This window comes from Choristoneura fumiferana, chromosome 12 (genome assembly GCF_025370935.1).
Source record: "Choristoneura fumiferana chromosome 12, NRCan_CFum_1, whole genome shotgun sequence".
NCBI lineage: Eukaryota > Metazoa > Arthropoda > Insecta > Lepidoptera > Tortricidae > Choristoneura > Choristoneura fumiferana.
This window is the reverse complement of record NC_133483.1, coordinates 19,180,834-19,198,811: the sequence shown is the minus strand read 5'-3', so window position 1 is coordinate 19,198,811 and position 17,978 is coordinate 19,180,834. Positions and strand designations below refer to the sequence as shown.

At 36.8% G+C, this 17,978-nt stretch overlaps 1 protein-coding gene across 1 annotated transcript in view; it reads right to left on the bottom strand.

The window, feature by feature from the left end:
• Positions 1-17,978, bottom strand: part of Baldspot (elongation of very long chain fatty acids protein baldspot) — a 59,950-nt gene that overhangs the window by 25,995 nt on the left and 15,977 nt on the right. Inside the window, exon 2 of the mRNA XM_074095649.1 lies at positions 15,074-15,211. Coding sequence (XP_073951750.1) covers positions 15,074-15,211 — 138 coding nt within the window. The remainder of the gene's footprint in view (positions 1-15,073; positions 15,212-17,978) is intronic.

Here is a 17,978-nt window from a genome sequence, read left to right as displayed (position 1 = left end):
GCGAAAGTTTTCAAAAGTCTATCTCCTTTTATTGAACTTTGGAATAAGGGCAACCAAGATGAAATGGGGCAGGCTTTTGAATACTTTTATTCTGGAAAGATCCGAACGATTTACTTCCACATTTCGAACCCCTTACAAAAGTTAGAGTGACGGGCAAAGGACGGTACGGTCGTACTTCAAATTCATCGCTTGATCCCTAAACTTTGTGATTAGGTTAAAGAGGACTGCTAGCAGTGATCACTGGTCATTTAGAGGTTAAGGCACTTGTCTCACCGCCAGCGAGGAAACGATTGGCTATCGACTATTTTCTCGCTCAAGAAACGAACAAAAAGATATAAGATCCTGCGTGAGTAAAAGAGACACATATATTAATAGTTGATCGCTGGCTGTTCACACTGTCGGCGAGAACTCGCTCTTACATCTTTTGTCGCAGCGACAAGAGCTATAAAGCTCGCTGAACTATAGATTCTCGCTCAGCGATGTCAGCTTGGCGGCCGCCCCGCACGAGCGAGTCGAGTGGAGCGAGTAATAGCCCGTCGCACGCGAACACTCGCTTACAGCCGAGCGACAAAACTACACTCGCTTCTCGCTGCTCGCCCACTCGTTTCTAGTTACTCGTTCTATACTCGCTCCTCGCTCATCGTCGGCGGTGGGACAAGTGTCTATATCATCTACAAAACTGAAGCTAGTAAATGGACACCATGTTAACGCCGTCGCCAAGTGTAATCAAATCACTAATCATACATGTTCTTGTAAAGTCGTCATCATAAAAAATACGCACTTTTACGCGATCGACACTCACTCCTGAACTTGTAGCTCAGTGCGTCACTTTCTAACGCAAAAATAAACATCCGCGACAACACCCCCTATTACCTAGTTCTAGTAATAAAACAACAAACAAATCCCAGCAATTTACTAATTAGGATTTAGGATTAGTAATGTGAACATGAAACTACCGTGAGACTCACTCATATTAAATGATATTGTAACTGATAACTCGTCTTAAATCGAGTTTAGCTCGCAATGTTTCGGACTAATTAACGCTGCAACACGCGCACTGCGCGCCACCGCTCTGCTCGCACGACTACCCGACGAAACGAACACCGGCGCACAACTACCCGCATTTTCATCGTAATTTTTATTGCCACTGTCAAATGTACAACACGAACTCGATGATGTTAATGTTGTTGATGTTGTTGTTTTGTGTGATGTTGAACTCGATTTAAGACGTGAGTTATCCGTTACCATATCATTTAATATTAGTAATGTGGTAAAATACTGCATATATCTTTGTCTGTCTTTGTCTTGAGTGGTAGTATAGTGAGTGCTGGCAATCAATGACGATTGTATAAACAATCATTGAAGTTTCCTCTTCGGAAATGAAAGATTATTTACCCAGCCCACTGGCAATGAGGTAAAACACGGATATGTGTTATTTACATCAACTATATTGACACAGAATCTGAGCAATATTTGATTAGCAGAACCGAATCATACTTATTCTTGGGGACTTACTTAGCACCTGAATAGACTTTTGAGTAAGTACAAATAGAAAATTTACAACTCGAATTTATTATACGTCCACGCAGAGAAATGAAATACATCAACAAGGAAAACTTTCCATCCTAAATATCGTCAAAAATGGAATCTCGTTCCATGGTAATACGTTTTGGTCTTAATTGCTCTAATTCATATAATAAACAAAATTTAATTCGAACTTAATTTAAGACAATACAGCCTCTGTTGATATTGTTAAGAGTATGCCTGTAATAGGTCATTATTTTGCTACACGTGGTTGTTCAGGAGTTTCAATTAAGTGAAAATACATATTTAGTAAACATAATTAGGTACGAGTAAATATTATATCGTGAAGCCGTGGTGGCCGAGTGGTTTCCTCTCAAGCAGAGGATCGTGGGTTCAACACCCGGCTCGCACCTCTGAGTTTTTCGAGAATCACGTGCGAAATTACATTTGAAATTTACCACGAGCTTTACGGTGAAGGAAAACATCGTGAGGAAACCTGCACAAACCTGCGAAGCAATTCAATGGTGTGTGTGAAGTTCCCAATACGCACTGGGCCCGCGTGGGAGCTACGGCCAAAGCCCTCTCATTCTGAGAGGAGGCCTGTGCCCAGCAGTGGGACGAATATCGGCTGGGATGATTATATCGTAGAACGCGTCATTATTGATACGATATCATTTCTCTCATCAACAGATCGTTATAGGCCCCGTTCCGTTGCATAATTAAATTAACTTTTAAGCTTTAAGTCCCACCTTGTTTTGTTTACTTTCATTTCGCTACCGAGCGGAAAATTACCTCAGTTGGATTTCGAAGTAATAATTTCGTACTTTTATTTCGTCCACGCGAAGACTTAAAAACACGCGGCGGGCAGTTCCAAAAGTTTCAAATAAATTTTAATGCATTCTTCTTATACGTCAGTGGTTTCCAACCTTATTTTGATCAAGAACCCTTAGATTCCATTATTATTAGCAGAGACCATAAGGAAAAGATACTGAAAATATTAATTAAAATGTAAACTCGAATAACCTAACCGACAAAGTTGGAAAGCCGCCGACTTTGTCACTTCAAAGTTCAATATCTCAGAAACGGGTAAAACGATTTTGATGAAACATGTCTAAGAACCATCGCTAGAAACCCTGCTTTCAAATAAAAAAAAATCGCATTCAAATCGGTCCACGCGAGTACTAGCTACGGGGCCACAGACACACATTGCGGTCAAACTTATAACACCCCTCTTTTTGGGTCGGGGGTTAAAAAAATAAGTACCTAACATCTCAAAAGTTGCATTAGATAACAATTTTATAAGTAATTGAAGAATACGGTATTTGACAAACTCCTGATTTTGCCATATCTTAATATTATTATGAAAATATAGATAAACAGAGTGTTTAGAGAAGAGAAAATTTAAATCGGTTGAAAATTGGATTTATAGTGATTTTTTGAAAAATCTATATACCTGTCTCTTTCTCAAACGCTTTTCTCTATGCAGCAAGTATGGCGGTACTGGCGTGTGACGTCACATGCCAGTATGTCTTTCTCTGTCTAATCTTGAATTTCAAACCTTTATAACTTTGTTATTTGTAAAGATAGCTTAAAAACTGTTTTTCTATTCGATAACAGGCATTGTGTATTTTTAATTTATAAAACATATACAAAATAGTCCAATACCGTATTGAACACATCATTTCAAGTAAACCATGCAGTTTGTAACAGTGTCATTTTTAGTTACTTGGTCAGGAATTTGCCCACAGCTCTGTATAAATATTTCGACTCAAATTATGCGCTTCAACAGTATGCATCTTAGCTTAGAAATCACAATCTGTTTTGGAAAATCAGATTTAGTGACAGCTCGGAAGAGCAAACGATGCAAAGATCCGCAAAGATGGCCGAACATTACCGCATTCGTGCTAATTCGGAACCCGAAGATTGCCTTTAACTTGAGCATCAGCTCTGTAGTTTTCAAATTGCTTACAACCAGTACTAATAAAATTGTTCTAGACGCCCTTCAGCGACCGCACCTTGTTGGTTTCATGAATGTCAAAGCAATATTAAACGGATAATAGAATTAATGGACATGTAACACGGACCAGATCCACGAAACCTCTGTATACTGAACAATGAAAATAAAATTACACTGTCCTTCTGTTCCGTGGTCCTATTGTTCTACAAAACAAAAGACACAAAGTTGTCGTGGACAGTCCTGGAAAAAGCAAGAGAGTTAAAATAATGTTTTTTTTTTTTAATTTAGCAAACTGCCATAATATAAGTCGCCAGATGTATAACGACTCACTCGAGAGAAACTGCGGGTAAAGAATAGTATTGCTTAAAATATCTGCCTAAAGTAGGTACTTAACAAGCACATTTCTCTTAATTTTACATAAGTACAAGATCAGCATGTAAGAGGCCAACAGACACAAAAAACTATTGAATAAATCTTTTGTACATCTATTTCTTTTATACATCTTGTTATCACCGTGAAAGCGTTATGGTAATGTTCTTAATATCAAAGGCGAATTTTAACTTGGGAACATCGGAGCCTAGATCTAGCTTTTCAATGCATTCAATTAGTCTCGACTGACAGCTGTCGTGAGATAGCAGGAAACAAAGAATAGCCTATGCTTATAGGGCTGAACTAAATCATAAACTTTTACAACGGTAAATTTAAGTCTCAAATGTGAATATACAGGATGTCCCAGAAGTACCACGTCACAGTGACACCAGAGGTAGGCCAGCTCAAGAGGAACCTAAGCAACCTAATATGACCCCAGTAAAAGTTGCACGGTTTTAGAGTTATTACCGAAATAAAGATTTTTGGGGATACTCCCCTTTGTCTTGACATTTTTAGTACCAGCATCGACTTGGAAAGCTCTTAATAACAGTTTTTTATGTGTATCGAATCGTGAATAGTTATTTTGTCAGTAACTACCGTAAAATGCTGAAAAAAACTTCATTAATATTGATTTAAGTTGTCTCAAAAACATGAATTTCAACTTTAACCATCTGCCATGAAAAAAAATTGCTAAAAACGAAACAAATAATTGCTTGTCACCCGACGATATACCTACTTTGTTTTGCTTTTATTACTAGTTAGGTGAATTTGAATACTTATAATTTTTGTTCTTTATGCCAAATTTCTTGCGGCGCATTCTTCTTAGCAATGATGTTCTTTCTGAAAGCGCTGTTAGTATAAGTGACGTGTAGAATATCCCCATTGCTGCCTACTTATAGAACAAACGTTTAGTTTTTTTTTTTTTTTTTTACTTGTTTCCAAAATTATTTTGTTTGTGGATTATGATAGTATTACAATCGTAGCGGGTTCGTTTCTCGGCTGACGTTTTTGCATAACATATATATGTTAAGCAAGTAATATTTATTCCTAATAACTTCGCGGAGATTTATGATTTTAATCTCTCGCGCGCGACCTTGAATGGGACCGGTTCCAGCAAACATCATCACACTACAAGCAAAATATTACCTGTGTTCAAGGAACATGAGCACGTGCCAATGTTTTGCACCAGGATTGCATGGGATAATTATCAAAGATAATCGCGATAATTACGTGTTGTATCAATCAATGATAGTAACGTTTACAATGGCGTGTGATAATTATGCACTCAGGGGCTGTTTCACCATCCATTGATTAGTGTTAACTGACGGTTAAATGTGATGCCTTCTCCGTCTATTCGAACAAAACAAATAGAGACGGCATCACATTTAACCGTCAGTTAATACTAATCAATGGACGGTGAAACAGCCCCTAAGTCTATTATAGTGAGTATCCTAACACGTGAAATTTAACAATTCAAAGTATTTTCTGGTACATTTTATTACGTTAGTACCCAGACGACCAAACTTCGCTCAGGCTAACTAGGACACACGTTTTCGTATAGACAAGAACCAACTAGACCGATTATTGGCATCTAAAAACCAATACAACAGATTTCTCGAAATAAAATATATACCAAGAATTATGATTGGTTTTTTGGACTCTTTTTGTATTTTTTATTTCAACTCCACATTTGTTACTTTTACGGGTACGAGTGTGACGTCTGTCGACGCCACATAGATGTCGCTAGTGCTGCTGCTTAAGTAGCAAAGCAGAAATAAGCAACCTGAGAAATGTATGCATAGGAAAAATTCGTGTCTTGATTCCTGTCCAGCAGTGGTGTAGGGGTTATAGCACGCAGCACGGAATGCTGAGGACCTGGGTTCGATTCCCAGTGCTGGTCTCCTTTTCTGGTTTTTCTGTGCATCCGTGTCTCAGTTTGTATTTTCGATATAACAAGAATTGCTCGTTTAAGAGTACTAGATGGTTATATAACCGGATAATTATCGGACAGCTATCAATGACTATATTATCTTGATAATTTTCAACCCTGTTTAACACTAAGGTTGTTCTCATAATGTCCAAACACTTCCGATATTGTGTGTAGGTGGGTATTCTCTGTGCACAAGCTGTGTGTATCCATAGGGAACTCTCTCTGCACGAGTCCGGCTCGTACATGGCCGGTTTGTAGAATTATATATGTGGTTACGGAGACGAAATTCAATGGTGTGTTTGGTGTTCCCAATCCGCAATGGGCATGCGAGGGAACTACGGCCCAAGCTCTCTCATTGGACGTACCTATGTAGGCCGAGATGATTATACGTGACTATTGCTTCCTTAGCATCCTGAACGCTTGGCTAAGCAGGATCACTCAGCTAAGCAATACTAAGTATGAGTAACTATGCTAAGGTTCAATTTACAGTGATTTCGTGAAAGCTAAATAAAGCTTACTGTTGAATGCTTATTGTTGAATTGACTTTCCGCGCATTTGAGCAAGCCTTGAATCTGAAAAGCCATTTGCGGATAACTTACTTAACTGAGACAGGTTGCGGCGCATTCTTCTTGGCAATAATGGTCTTTCCGGAATCGCTGATAGCCTAAAAAACATAATAATGTACCTAAACCAGCGCTCTGCGACCTAATTGCAAAAGCTTTTGTTTTATTTTTTACCTACGAAGTTGTTGTAGTGATTTATTTTTGCTCGTCAATGTAAGTAGGCTCGTTCGTAAAGTTCGAGTATGTTAGACATATCGTGCAAACATTGAGATCGGTGTACTTATGACAATGTTATGATAGGTTTCTACTTGAAACTACGTAACACAGAATAGCGTTAGTAAAGCCGCTAGTAACAACATAGTGTTACGCATCCTATTCATATCACATGCCACGGCAGTCACAATCACAAATCACCATGCATAACACACTGGGACGACATTATTATCGAACTCCAGTCAGATATATGTTAAAATATTAATAATAAAGCCACTTATTCCGTATTTCTTAATTTTGCTTTTTACATTTTAAATGTTGTTAGAAAAAAAAAATGTTAAAATAATACGGCCATTATATTCAAATAAACATGTAGGGTACAGAATTAAAAATTTGGAACACATGGGAATGATTTAAATTTATAATTTCCGTGATTTATAGGATAGCTACTTGCATTTTTTAGCACAAGCGTCTATTTAACTTGCTATGTATGTAACGTTAGTATGTCAGTTTGTTTAGTTAGATCAAACCTAAATGATTTGACTGATTTGAAATTTGGATTGGATGATTAAAAACTAAAAGGAAGAAAATAAGTCTAGTGGTCTAGAACTGTTAAGTAGCTAATATAAAGTTCACCAGTCGGGACCCATTACTAAGAATTTTTGAGCTGCAAACGATTTAAATGGGTCCCTATGCATATGTCACTCCGACAGTTATGACGAATCCAACGATAGATCATAATTATGTTAAAATCCGTCCAGCCGTTTAGGCTGCAGCGAGGACTAAAGAAATGGACATACATACATACGCTCGAAAAACATAGCCCTGCCCTCCTTCGGGCAGTCGAGTAAAAAGGACTAAAATTATCTTGTCTCTTTCCAGCCAGTGCTAAAGGCGAAACGGCACGTGCCAGAAACGCTCAGCCTCCCCCCTCTTTCGCAATGGGGGTCTGGGGGTCGGCTCGGCAGTCAATAAAGCCCGTGAATGACCTAGCCCGTTCAATGGGCTAGCATGAATCAATGCCGGGGTGTGACGTAGGGGTTATATTACGTCACAAATTCAAGGGAAAAGTTTTGTGACGAAAAAAATGCATCAGAAGGGAGTTCAAGGTGTTTCAAACTTGTGAAGAACAAGGCTGTCTGTGTTTAATTGGTTCGTAAGTAAGGCAGCCATCATCTGTTTGGGCACTGGGGCATGATGAAGTAGAGTTCTTATAATTTTTGGCAAAAAATTTGATCAAAAATATGTGAACACGACACTATTGTTAACGGCGTAGAAGCGTGTTCAGATATTTTTGATGGCATTTTTGCTCAGAAGCATAAGGAACTCTGTACACGATGTAAGTTCACTCGACCCCTTCCGTGGTTCTTGTCATAGATAGAATAATTTTTAATAGTTATTGTGTAGCTTTGCCCGTAACTTCTTTTGCGAAGAAATTATTAATAAAAATATCCTATGCAGCAGTATCTGCAATACACCTAGTATCACGATTCAAAGCACATAAGTAGTATTATTTAGACAATTTCAAAACAATTTACTAGCTCCAAATTAAAGATCATCCTACTAATATTATAAATGCGATAGTTTGTGTGTGTGTGTGTGTGTGTGTGTGTGTGTGTGTGTGTGTGTGTGTGTGTGTGTGTGTGTGTGTGTGTGTGTGTGTGTGTGTGTGTGCGTGTGTGTGTTTTTGTTACTCCTTCACGCTAAAACGGCTGGACGTATTTAGATGAAATATGGTACGTAGATAGCTGGATGTCTGGAATAACACAAAGGCTACTTTTTATCCCGATATTCCCACGGGACAGGGTTAAAATCTTTAAATTCAACCACTGGGTTTAGTGTCTTGAAATTTTGGACAGTTGTTTTTTAACACAACCCCAATGAAGACCACGATATACATTTTGGAAATTTTCAGGGGAATTTATAAGATCCCAGAATTTTCTGGTAAGTACCAGATCGAATATTTAACGCGTGCGAAGCTGCCGGTAAACTCTAGTTTTATATATATAAACGATTTATTATTATTAAGCACCTCACTGCCTATCTAATTGGTATTAATAGAACAGAAAAAAACCTTATTACGTCCGTCTTACTATTTATAACTAAATTTGGCTTTGATAAGTATTCACACCAAGCATAAAAGCACTCATATTTTTGTGTACATAATTAATAAAAGAACTTGCCAAATCCTTTATATGTTTAAAAGTTTAATAGCCACGTACTTCAGTTGGTTCAACTACCACACAAATTTAATTAACATCTACCATACAAAACAATTGGTGATGCTTTAATCAGTGGATGACGTACGCTAGGGTCGTATCCGGCTATTTTAACATTTTGGAGTTCCGTTTCAAGTTACATCACCAGTGCTTTTGGCCAAATCTTGAGGTGAATATCATGCACAGAACTAATAAGAAGAATAGAAATGCCACGCGAGCTAAAAACGTGACATTGTCCATGGCTAAAAAGTCATATGTATATTGTTTTCAGGCTCAGTGATTAGGTACATTGGTGGTTCAAATAGAATTACATTGGATTGCTGAGTGCCGTGATCTACTAAAACCTGCTCACCATCAGCGGGAGAGGCAAAGAATTGCCAGATTATAAAAAAAAACAAGTTAAAATTTCTATTCTTCTTATTATTTCTGTGACAGTTGAATTTCAATTCAATGAGGGCTATCGTTTTTTGTCTCACTAGATGGCGCACTGTTGCGTGAGGTTTTTAAGTATGGCTTTCAAAGTCTGTTATTACGAGCGTGAAAACAAAGTTTAGATTAAAATCATATTTAATACACCTTAAAACCGTACCGTAAAAATATCGAGCAACCACAGTGTTGCATAGTCCCCGTTTTGTTCGGAAAAAAGGGCGGACAAAGGTTTCCGAAAGACAAAACTGTCTCAAAACACAGGCATTCATTGCCCCGGAACGCATATTTGCCATAATTAATTTCAGATATTGCAAAATATTCCCAAAATTATTCTAATTATAAATAAACCCGCGTAGCTCACCCAAAAACTATGAGATTTGACATTTCGGAGACCTCACGCTACACTAGCGCCTCTAGTGGAGAATTCATACGCGATAGCCCTCATTGCTGAATCTAATACGCGTGCAAAGCCGCGGGTAAACACTAGTGACACACGAAAGTTAATTTAATCACAATTAAATAAAGCAGTGTCTAAATAACAACTACTTTATTCCGTAAATAAATTTAAACAAAGTTTGTCAGCTTCTTGTTAAAACAAATTCAAAGGTCAAATCGGGGAATAAACTTCAGCTAACGTAAGCTTACTAAACGCTTATGAATAAGTAATTTGTAATGTAAGTACGGTCCTCAAAAGAAGTTGGACACTAGTACTTTACAATATAACCTAGGACAGTCTATTATTGAAAGTGGCATGGCTTTAAAGTGCCCAGCATCTTTTTGAGTTTGACTGTGCACAATAATTATTTAAAAGTTATATTCTATTTTTCCTAACATGATTCAAATGACAGATGCCAAACTGACGTAACTAGAGTCCCTCCTACGTTACGCACTATCGATACTTTTGCATCTACCTAGTGCTAAAAGTGGTAATAGCATTATTTGGTGGTTTAAACGTTACGCTATCAAACTGAGTCTTATTTAAATTTTAAAATATAATTTATTCAACACTTGGAGTGTCACTTTCCGACTCCGACGAACAATCTTGCAAATTAATAATAAGTTCGTTTAGTTTACCGATTTATTTTTTACCGGTAACCTTCACCTCTAGCAGTTGGCATTGGTCTTTAGAAAACAATGTTTATTTTGATACTTATATTTTTTTCATAAAATAGGCGAATTTAAGACACCTATTTTTTACCCTATTTAGAAGTTAGCGGAATTATAGCTAACCATAGTTGCCATGGCGTTAAAAACTACGTATTTCGTTGCCCATCACAATTTTTTTTTAAAAACGTAGTGTCTTCTGTCACTTGGCAGTGTTAGAATTAGGGCGGATTAGTTATAATAACGTTTATTTACGATGAAAGTCAAACGAAGGCCAAACGTTATTTTGCAAATATACACACGATCAATTAGTATTTTTATACCACATTGTAAAAAAGTGATCAATGCCAATTGCGGCCTATTGAAACAACATCGTAAAGGCGTTTAAAGAAAGTAAGTTAATATAACACAGTGCCTACGACGTAACTTTACAATTTGTTAGCAAATTTGAGTTCAAATATTCGAACAATCAGCAGTTTTAATGTGATTTAATTTTTTCAAGCATTATATCTCTGTTGGAAAAAATTAAAAATTAGTTACCGCCTAACAAAGTTACATAATCATCATGTGTCATTTGAATCATGTTAGAACAATAAGAGTATACCTACCTACATTTTAAAATTTAGTCTTTGATTAATGCGGATGCCAATTCGCTTGTATATTTTGATCTTTAGGCGTGCAAAATACATGTTTGGCTGTGATTGCGACAGTTGTTTCTCTTTCTTTCTGTGCAAGTTCCAAAGTCCACGTCTCTTGGACTTTGGACCGTGACGTCTTCAGTCTTGTCGACCTGACTGAATTGACGCAATCTTCTAAAAATTTGGAAAGTTATGTAGAATTGCTGACGTAGAACTCTGGTCGGCAATGATTGCGAAAATAGTTTCCATCTTCGAATAAGTGTATGTTAAGTCCAAATTTTTTATTTTTCAAACACCTAATAGTGTTGTGAGGAGGCACACTCGATCAAACAAAAAATAGTAGCTGTAGTATAATACTGTACAGAAAGAGTACACAAACATCATCTATCAATAACATGCGGTACGAAAAATAGGATGTTTGCCAATCAAGCTAAATCAAAACAAGTATTTTAATATAATTCATGTATTATTCCAATCATTGCCGTTCAACGTTAAGGTAAAAACATGGCGAAAATGTCAAAAGGTCGGCTTTAACTTAAGTTAATATAAATTAAGATCTATTCACATCGAGACGCGACGCGGTACTGTTCATTGAAAAAATAAATCAAATGGCACGAAGAATGGCGAATAAGCGACGAAGCATGGTCAGATTTTAAAGTACATAGTTGAACAAGGAGACTCATTAAGTGCCATTAGACATTTCAAAGGTTCATAGTTTTGCCAGTTACTTTCGAAAAAAGTGAGTTTCCGAGAATATCCGTTTTCCTAAAATGTATTTTTCGCACAATGTCTGCTTTTCAGAATGTCAACACGTCTTTTGTATAATGTTAGCTTCTCAAAATGTCAGCTATTTAAAATTGCCTGTCTCCAAGAATGCCAGTTTTTGTATAATGTTCGCTTTTCAGAAAGTGCTTATTTTCAAAATGTCTGCAACCTCAAAATATCCGCCTTCTTATAACGTTGGCATTCCAGAAAAGTCTTATTCCCAAAATGTCTCCAATCATGGTCATCAAATTTCAACTAAATCGTTTCAGCGGTTTAGCCGTGAAAGAGTAACAGACAGACAGACTGAGTTACTTTCGCATTTATTAGCATTGATTTTAGTAAAAAAACTAAACTACGAAAATCCCTTCGTTCGGGTACGAAACCGGTCGAGAACGAAAAATATTTTGTTCCAAAGCAGCGTTTCCACCAGAGATGTGCGAGGATGTGTTGCGAGGAATATGTTTTTCATCAACCAATAGAAACGCTTCATTTACACATCCGCGCATAGCACATCTCTGGTGGAAACAGCTCAGCGAAGCGAGGTTTTTGTAGATACAAAGCAATAGAACAAACAAGAACATTAGAACATTGAAGTGAAAATAAAGCCTATTTAAAAAAGTTAACATAACGGGAAAGCAGAAATTATGGTAATGCTAATATTATAGGAATGTAAACATTATGAATAGACGACTTCCTGAGATTGTACACATTTTAAATAGCAGACATTTTGAGAAACCTGACAAAATAGAAGTGCTAACATTGTGAAAACGCAGACGTTTTGAGAATTGTACATTTTAGGAAAACAGACATTTCAGGCCTGAGCCGATGTTTCTTAAAGATCAACTTATAATTTCACTTTACCCGCAGTATACACTACAACTCTACATGTATCCAATGATGATACTCTAAAACTTTTCATTTCTGACGATGCTTCAAAATTCACACGACACAAAGACATCTATGAATATTGAAATGTCACCCAGATTTGACCATTGAAAGTGATACCAAATAGATAGTTAAAATAAATACGTGAGCGAACGCAGCAACATTCGGTTGACACTTTCGCATTGCTACATTGCCTGAATAACATCGGAGGCGACGCAAGCCCAGAATACTTAGTGGATAGGAAGATAGGTATATACGTGACGTCAAAAAAGGTCCGGCGCGCACGTGAGTTGGATCACGAAGAAAATAGCAACCAAGGCAGTGTAGCCAGTTACTATAGTTCTACTAGCCGTAGCGGAAGACAACATAGAATATTTCCTATTCCTACTAGTATAGTATCTTTATAGAGAGAAGATACAAAGATTATTTTCACTTACGCTTGCTTGGTATTTCATATATGAAGCAATTATATTTCAAAACCGCATGTCAAATGACGTCCTACGGACACTACGTCCAAATACGTAACTAAACTACGAAAAAGAACATAATCGGAGCGGCAATGCAAGTAAAGCAGACTCCTTATGGACCCGTTTAACTCGTAATGGCAAACTGCATAGATGTGCTTCTACTGAATAGTCATAACGTTGTCAAAGTGGTTTTCCACCGGCGAGGCGAGACGAGACAAGGCGTGACGAGAATTGAAATTCGTATGGCTGCTTAAAAATTTCAATTCTCGTCTCGCCTCGTCTCGTCTTCCCTCGCCGGTGGAAAATCACCATTATTCCGGTCCGCTCAGACCGTTTCCTTCGTTTCCGCTCTATACCCTTTTTAAGAAGAAGATTAGCATAACTCTGTCAATTTCAGTGCGCAATTTAATGGAATAAAATTAAAAGTATCAAAAAAATAAACAACAGAGGCGATTATAATGACGATATTATTTAATTTCATTGTAAATTTATGTATATACCGCACAGTGACATGACTGACATTGACATTCGGCATAGACCACCGACGTCGATATGACACGGACAATCTGTCAATTGCCATGTCATATCCCATCTGTGGCCCATGCCGAATGTCAATGTCAGTCATGTCACTGTCACTCAATGTGACACTTTGTTTCACTGACAGCTAATTAACCTTAAAACTAGAATTTAGAGAAACCAAATAGTGATAATAAATTAAAGTAAAACAAACTCCGAAAATATGAGTCACAAGCCGTTAACTGTTTGCACCTGGCATCATTCAAAGGATCATGATTGCGAAAACAGTTTCATCCGCTCCGATGCATGTGGGACAAAAACTCGAGGTATGTACTACACCTATTTGAAACATGAATTTCGACAGCAAAAAACACTCAAATTACACTCGTATCATGGCGCAGCATTTCTTGAGCCATTTGGTGTTCAAACATCATCTTTTTAATCTTTAATTTAAAATTTTGTGTGCATTTCAGGTCTCGGATTGGGGGCGGAATATTGTTCCAGCATTTCGTTGCTGCATACCTGAAACTGCCACAAAAAGCAGCTGTTTTGTGACGAGGCATTAGCAGTTGTATGGCGCGCTAGTGATTTCAAACATTTTTTTACTAAGACGATTGAAGTTTTCATTCTCATTGAAGTTATATCAACTTTACTCGTATTATGCGCCAAATTTATTAACTGGTCTGAAATAACAGCCCGCGAGAGAAATTAAAGAGAAAGTACCGGTCAATAAGTGCCATGCCAATATAATGGCATGGTAGAACGCATCGATGGAATTGAAACTAGGTGATATTTCGTGCTGATCGTAACCAATCGTCGATTTGTCCCTGGTTATGAGTACATCGAATGAAGTAATAGGTATACGGTACGTATAATGGTGGCTAATGCTAGAGGATTCTCAAGTGGGTTGTCTAAACTATATAGCTTAGTTAAATTGGCATGGACAAGATATTAAATTTGAGTTCTTAATAAATAGTGTAGTATAAATGTTGATGATTGTATTATACACCACATTAGTTAAATTGAAAAGGCCAGAAAGATAATTTTCATATTTTGTTGCTGTAATAATACTGCTTCCCTTCTCGAAAACGAGAAGTTTGAAACTACTGGGTGTGTTAAAACGTTATCGGTGCTAAGCTCACGCCAGATAAGTGACGTCACGCTGAAAATGTAATATCCGTAATTATTTATGTAGAAGATTAGTCATTCATACCAATAGATATTTCTTCAACTTTTGTAGTCACTTTCTATTCAAATCCACTTAATGAAACCCTAAATACATATAATCGTTTTGTGGACTACGAAAGTCAACAATACCGCGTGAACTATAATTTATATTAAGCAATCGTGTATAATACGTCGAAGTTTTTTTTTTCCGAGAAATTAAAAGAGAGAGTAGTTGAATGAGATCGGACCCAAAATATCTCACTATCGTCGCCTCGCTTAGGCGGAAGCTGGGAGTACGGCATCGGATGTATTAAAGCAAAGACTAACCTTGGCACACAGACGGAATGGTATATCCCGTAGTTTCTCAGCACGTGGATGAACTCAGGGAGCGTCCGACAGGCTCCCATGATGCTAAAGGCTGCTAATGCACTGTTCCACACTATTAATGTCCGCCGGAGCTCGAATCTGAGAACAAAAGAATTAAATATTTCAAAACTTACTGTTAGTATAGTCGCCGATCAAGTAACTCCTTTACCAGCCTAAGGTTTAATACCAGCTGTACGGCTTAAAACATACAAAGCTTTTTTTTCTGATGAACGAACTGTCATTATAAATGGTAAAGCACTTACTTAGTAAAAATTTCAAAGAAAGAAGCAACAACAACAACCAATGAAAATTTAGGTTATTTCTACTTATTCGTGCCCTTTTACTTTTTATTATGTAGTTCTGAATATTTTTATTGTTTTGTATTGCGACTAAAAGGGTGCGGTTAAGCGGGAATAGGACAGAAAAAATTGATACATTTATCTTAACTTCAATTAATATATCTTAGTTCTTTTATTTAATTTTCAGGTCACGAAAGGGCAGATCATATCATGTTAGGATATTTTGACACATTACCCGCGTCGGAACATACATACAACCCAAACCCTCTCACACTGAGAGGAGGCCTGTGGCCAGCAGTTGGACGTACATGAGCTAGGGATGAAACTTTTGTAGTTTTTTTTTATGTCCGAATGTTAATGGTGGCCACGACGAAATTTTTTTTTTATATTATATTGAAAGAGGTCAAACAACAAACTCAGATCAGGTACCATAAACCGGAACCAGTCTTTTTGCGTCATCGGGTTAAAACAAGTATTATAATTCAGCAAATGAGATTCAAATGTCAATAAATACGTATAATATAATATAATACTTGTGATCATTAGATACTAAGCGTTATTGCTCGCGAAAAAGGGTCGAGCAAACAAAACTAGTACAGAATATTTCAATACACTACTGATAAAAAATACAATTAATATTGCAGTATTGTTGGTAGACTAGCATGTGATGACGTATTTAAAGTGCTTGAAAAAACCCTAAAGTTTAGTCGATGAAGTAACATTGCGACACAGATGAGAGTTTTAATGAGTATATTTATTAAGATAAAAATAAAACAAAAAGCAGAAATAATACTAAATATTACAAACTAAATTAAAATCTATATCTAATCTCTTATATTAAAAGACCCCTGCTCGTTTGCCAAGTCGGTATATCTGCCCCTGCAGATGCTAGCAGCATTTCCTCGTTGAATCGCTAGGCTCCTGGGATCGTCTCCGCAGGACGGATGCTTCAACGGTTAATAGCATCGACTTGGAATTTGGTATGCAAATGTAGTTTGGATGACAATGCAAGTACAGTTAACAAAAAGTACAGTCAGCAAAAAAAGCTTGTATTAAAAATGAATTTTTTATGGTTACGTTATTTACTAACGTTATTAATATTGACAGCAATCATCATCTCGTGTTCTCAGTTCTCAGAATTAGCATTAGAATAGTTTCCTACATAGAAACTACTCAATTAAATCTAGGGAGGCTAAGCATTATTTAAAATCTCATTCGTAAAAGAATTGCAGCTTTAACAAAAAAACAACACAATTGAACAAGCAACACTGATCCAGTTACATATTCTGACGTTACCGAGGTTATCTCAGTTTTTACAAGCTTTTATTTAGTTTCACCTGAATCGTTGTCTGTCTGTCTGTCTCTGTCTGTAATCAAATCTTACAGGTTAAATTTGACTTACTTCCAGTATAATGTCAAAGTCAAAGTCAAAATATCTTTATTCAGTTTAGGCTATAACAAGCACTTATGAATGTCAAAAATCTACCACCGGTTCGGAAAAACCTCTGTTGAGAAGAATCCGGCAAAAAAAAACAACGAGGTATTTTTTTTAAACAGTAGTATTGCTGGCTCCTGGGATCGTCTCCGCAGGACGGAACTCTCCTCTTCTCTTACTCTCAACATGCTTCAACGGTTAATAGCATCGACTTGGAATTTGGTATGCAAATGTAGTTTGGATGACAATGCAAGTACAGTTAACAAAAAGTACAGTCAGCAAAAAAAGCTTGTATTAAAAATGATTTTTTATGGTTACGTTATTTACTAACGTTAATAATATTGACAGCAATCATCTTCTCGTGTTCTCAGTTCTCAGAATTAGCATTAGAATAGTTTCCTACATAGAAACTACTCAATTAAATCTAGCGGATGCACCTCTAAGAACCAGTTATAATTAAAACCGTACTTTTGTTCGTTGTCCTGACTTGCAAAAAAAATATAAGGAAAAAAGACATTAATTTAGTTGATTGACCGTTTGCCGTCTTCATTGTATAGTGGAACAAGAAATTATTTTACCACCGTTACGTGCAATGTCATGTCAGTTGTATGGTTTAAAATTTAAAAGGCTATTTTCACTTACAAGTCAATATGACCATCAGCCTTTTCCTTTTTATCCTGATGTAGGAACTGTTATAAACAACGGTAAAGCTCTTTTTCTTGATCGACTATCCATAAAATAATAACTATGAAGTGGCGAACCACAACTATAACTACATAATATGAACTATGTATTTGAGTAAGAAAGAGAAACAGAAAAGCAAGGCTTGTTGCCTTTCTCTAATAAACTTTTCAATTCATTCTCGAAGATATAGCTCCATCAATACTATTGATGATTCCGCCAATGTCGAGGTTGAATATACACTATATCGGTTAGCCGTTGTCTCTAATGAACTTAAAACATAGCTTTATGTCATCTCATTTGACAGCGGCAAAATGACATGCATGTTTCCAGGCGAAAAACCTAACTGCCATTTGTATGACGTCTGCTGCTTTTTAATTTTTATCACCCATTTTACGATACCATAAAGATTATAGTATAAACATTTACATTTAAGTTCAGTCACAATCCT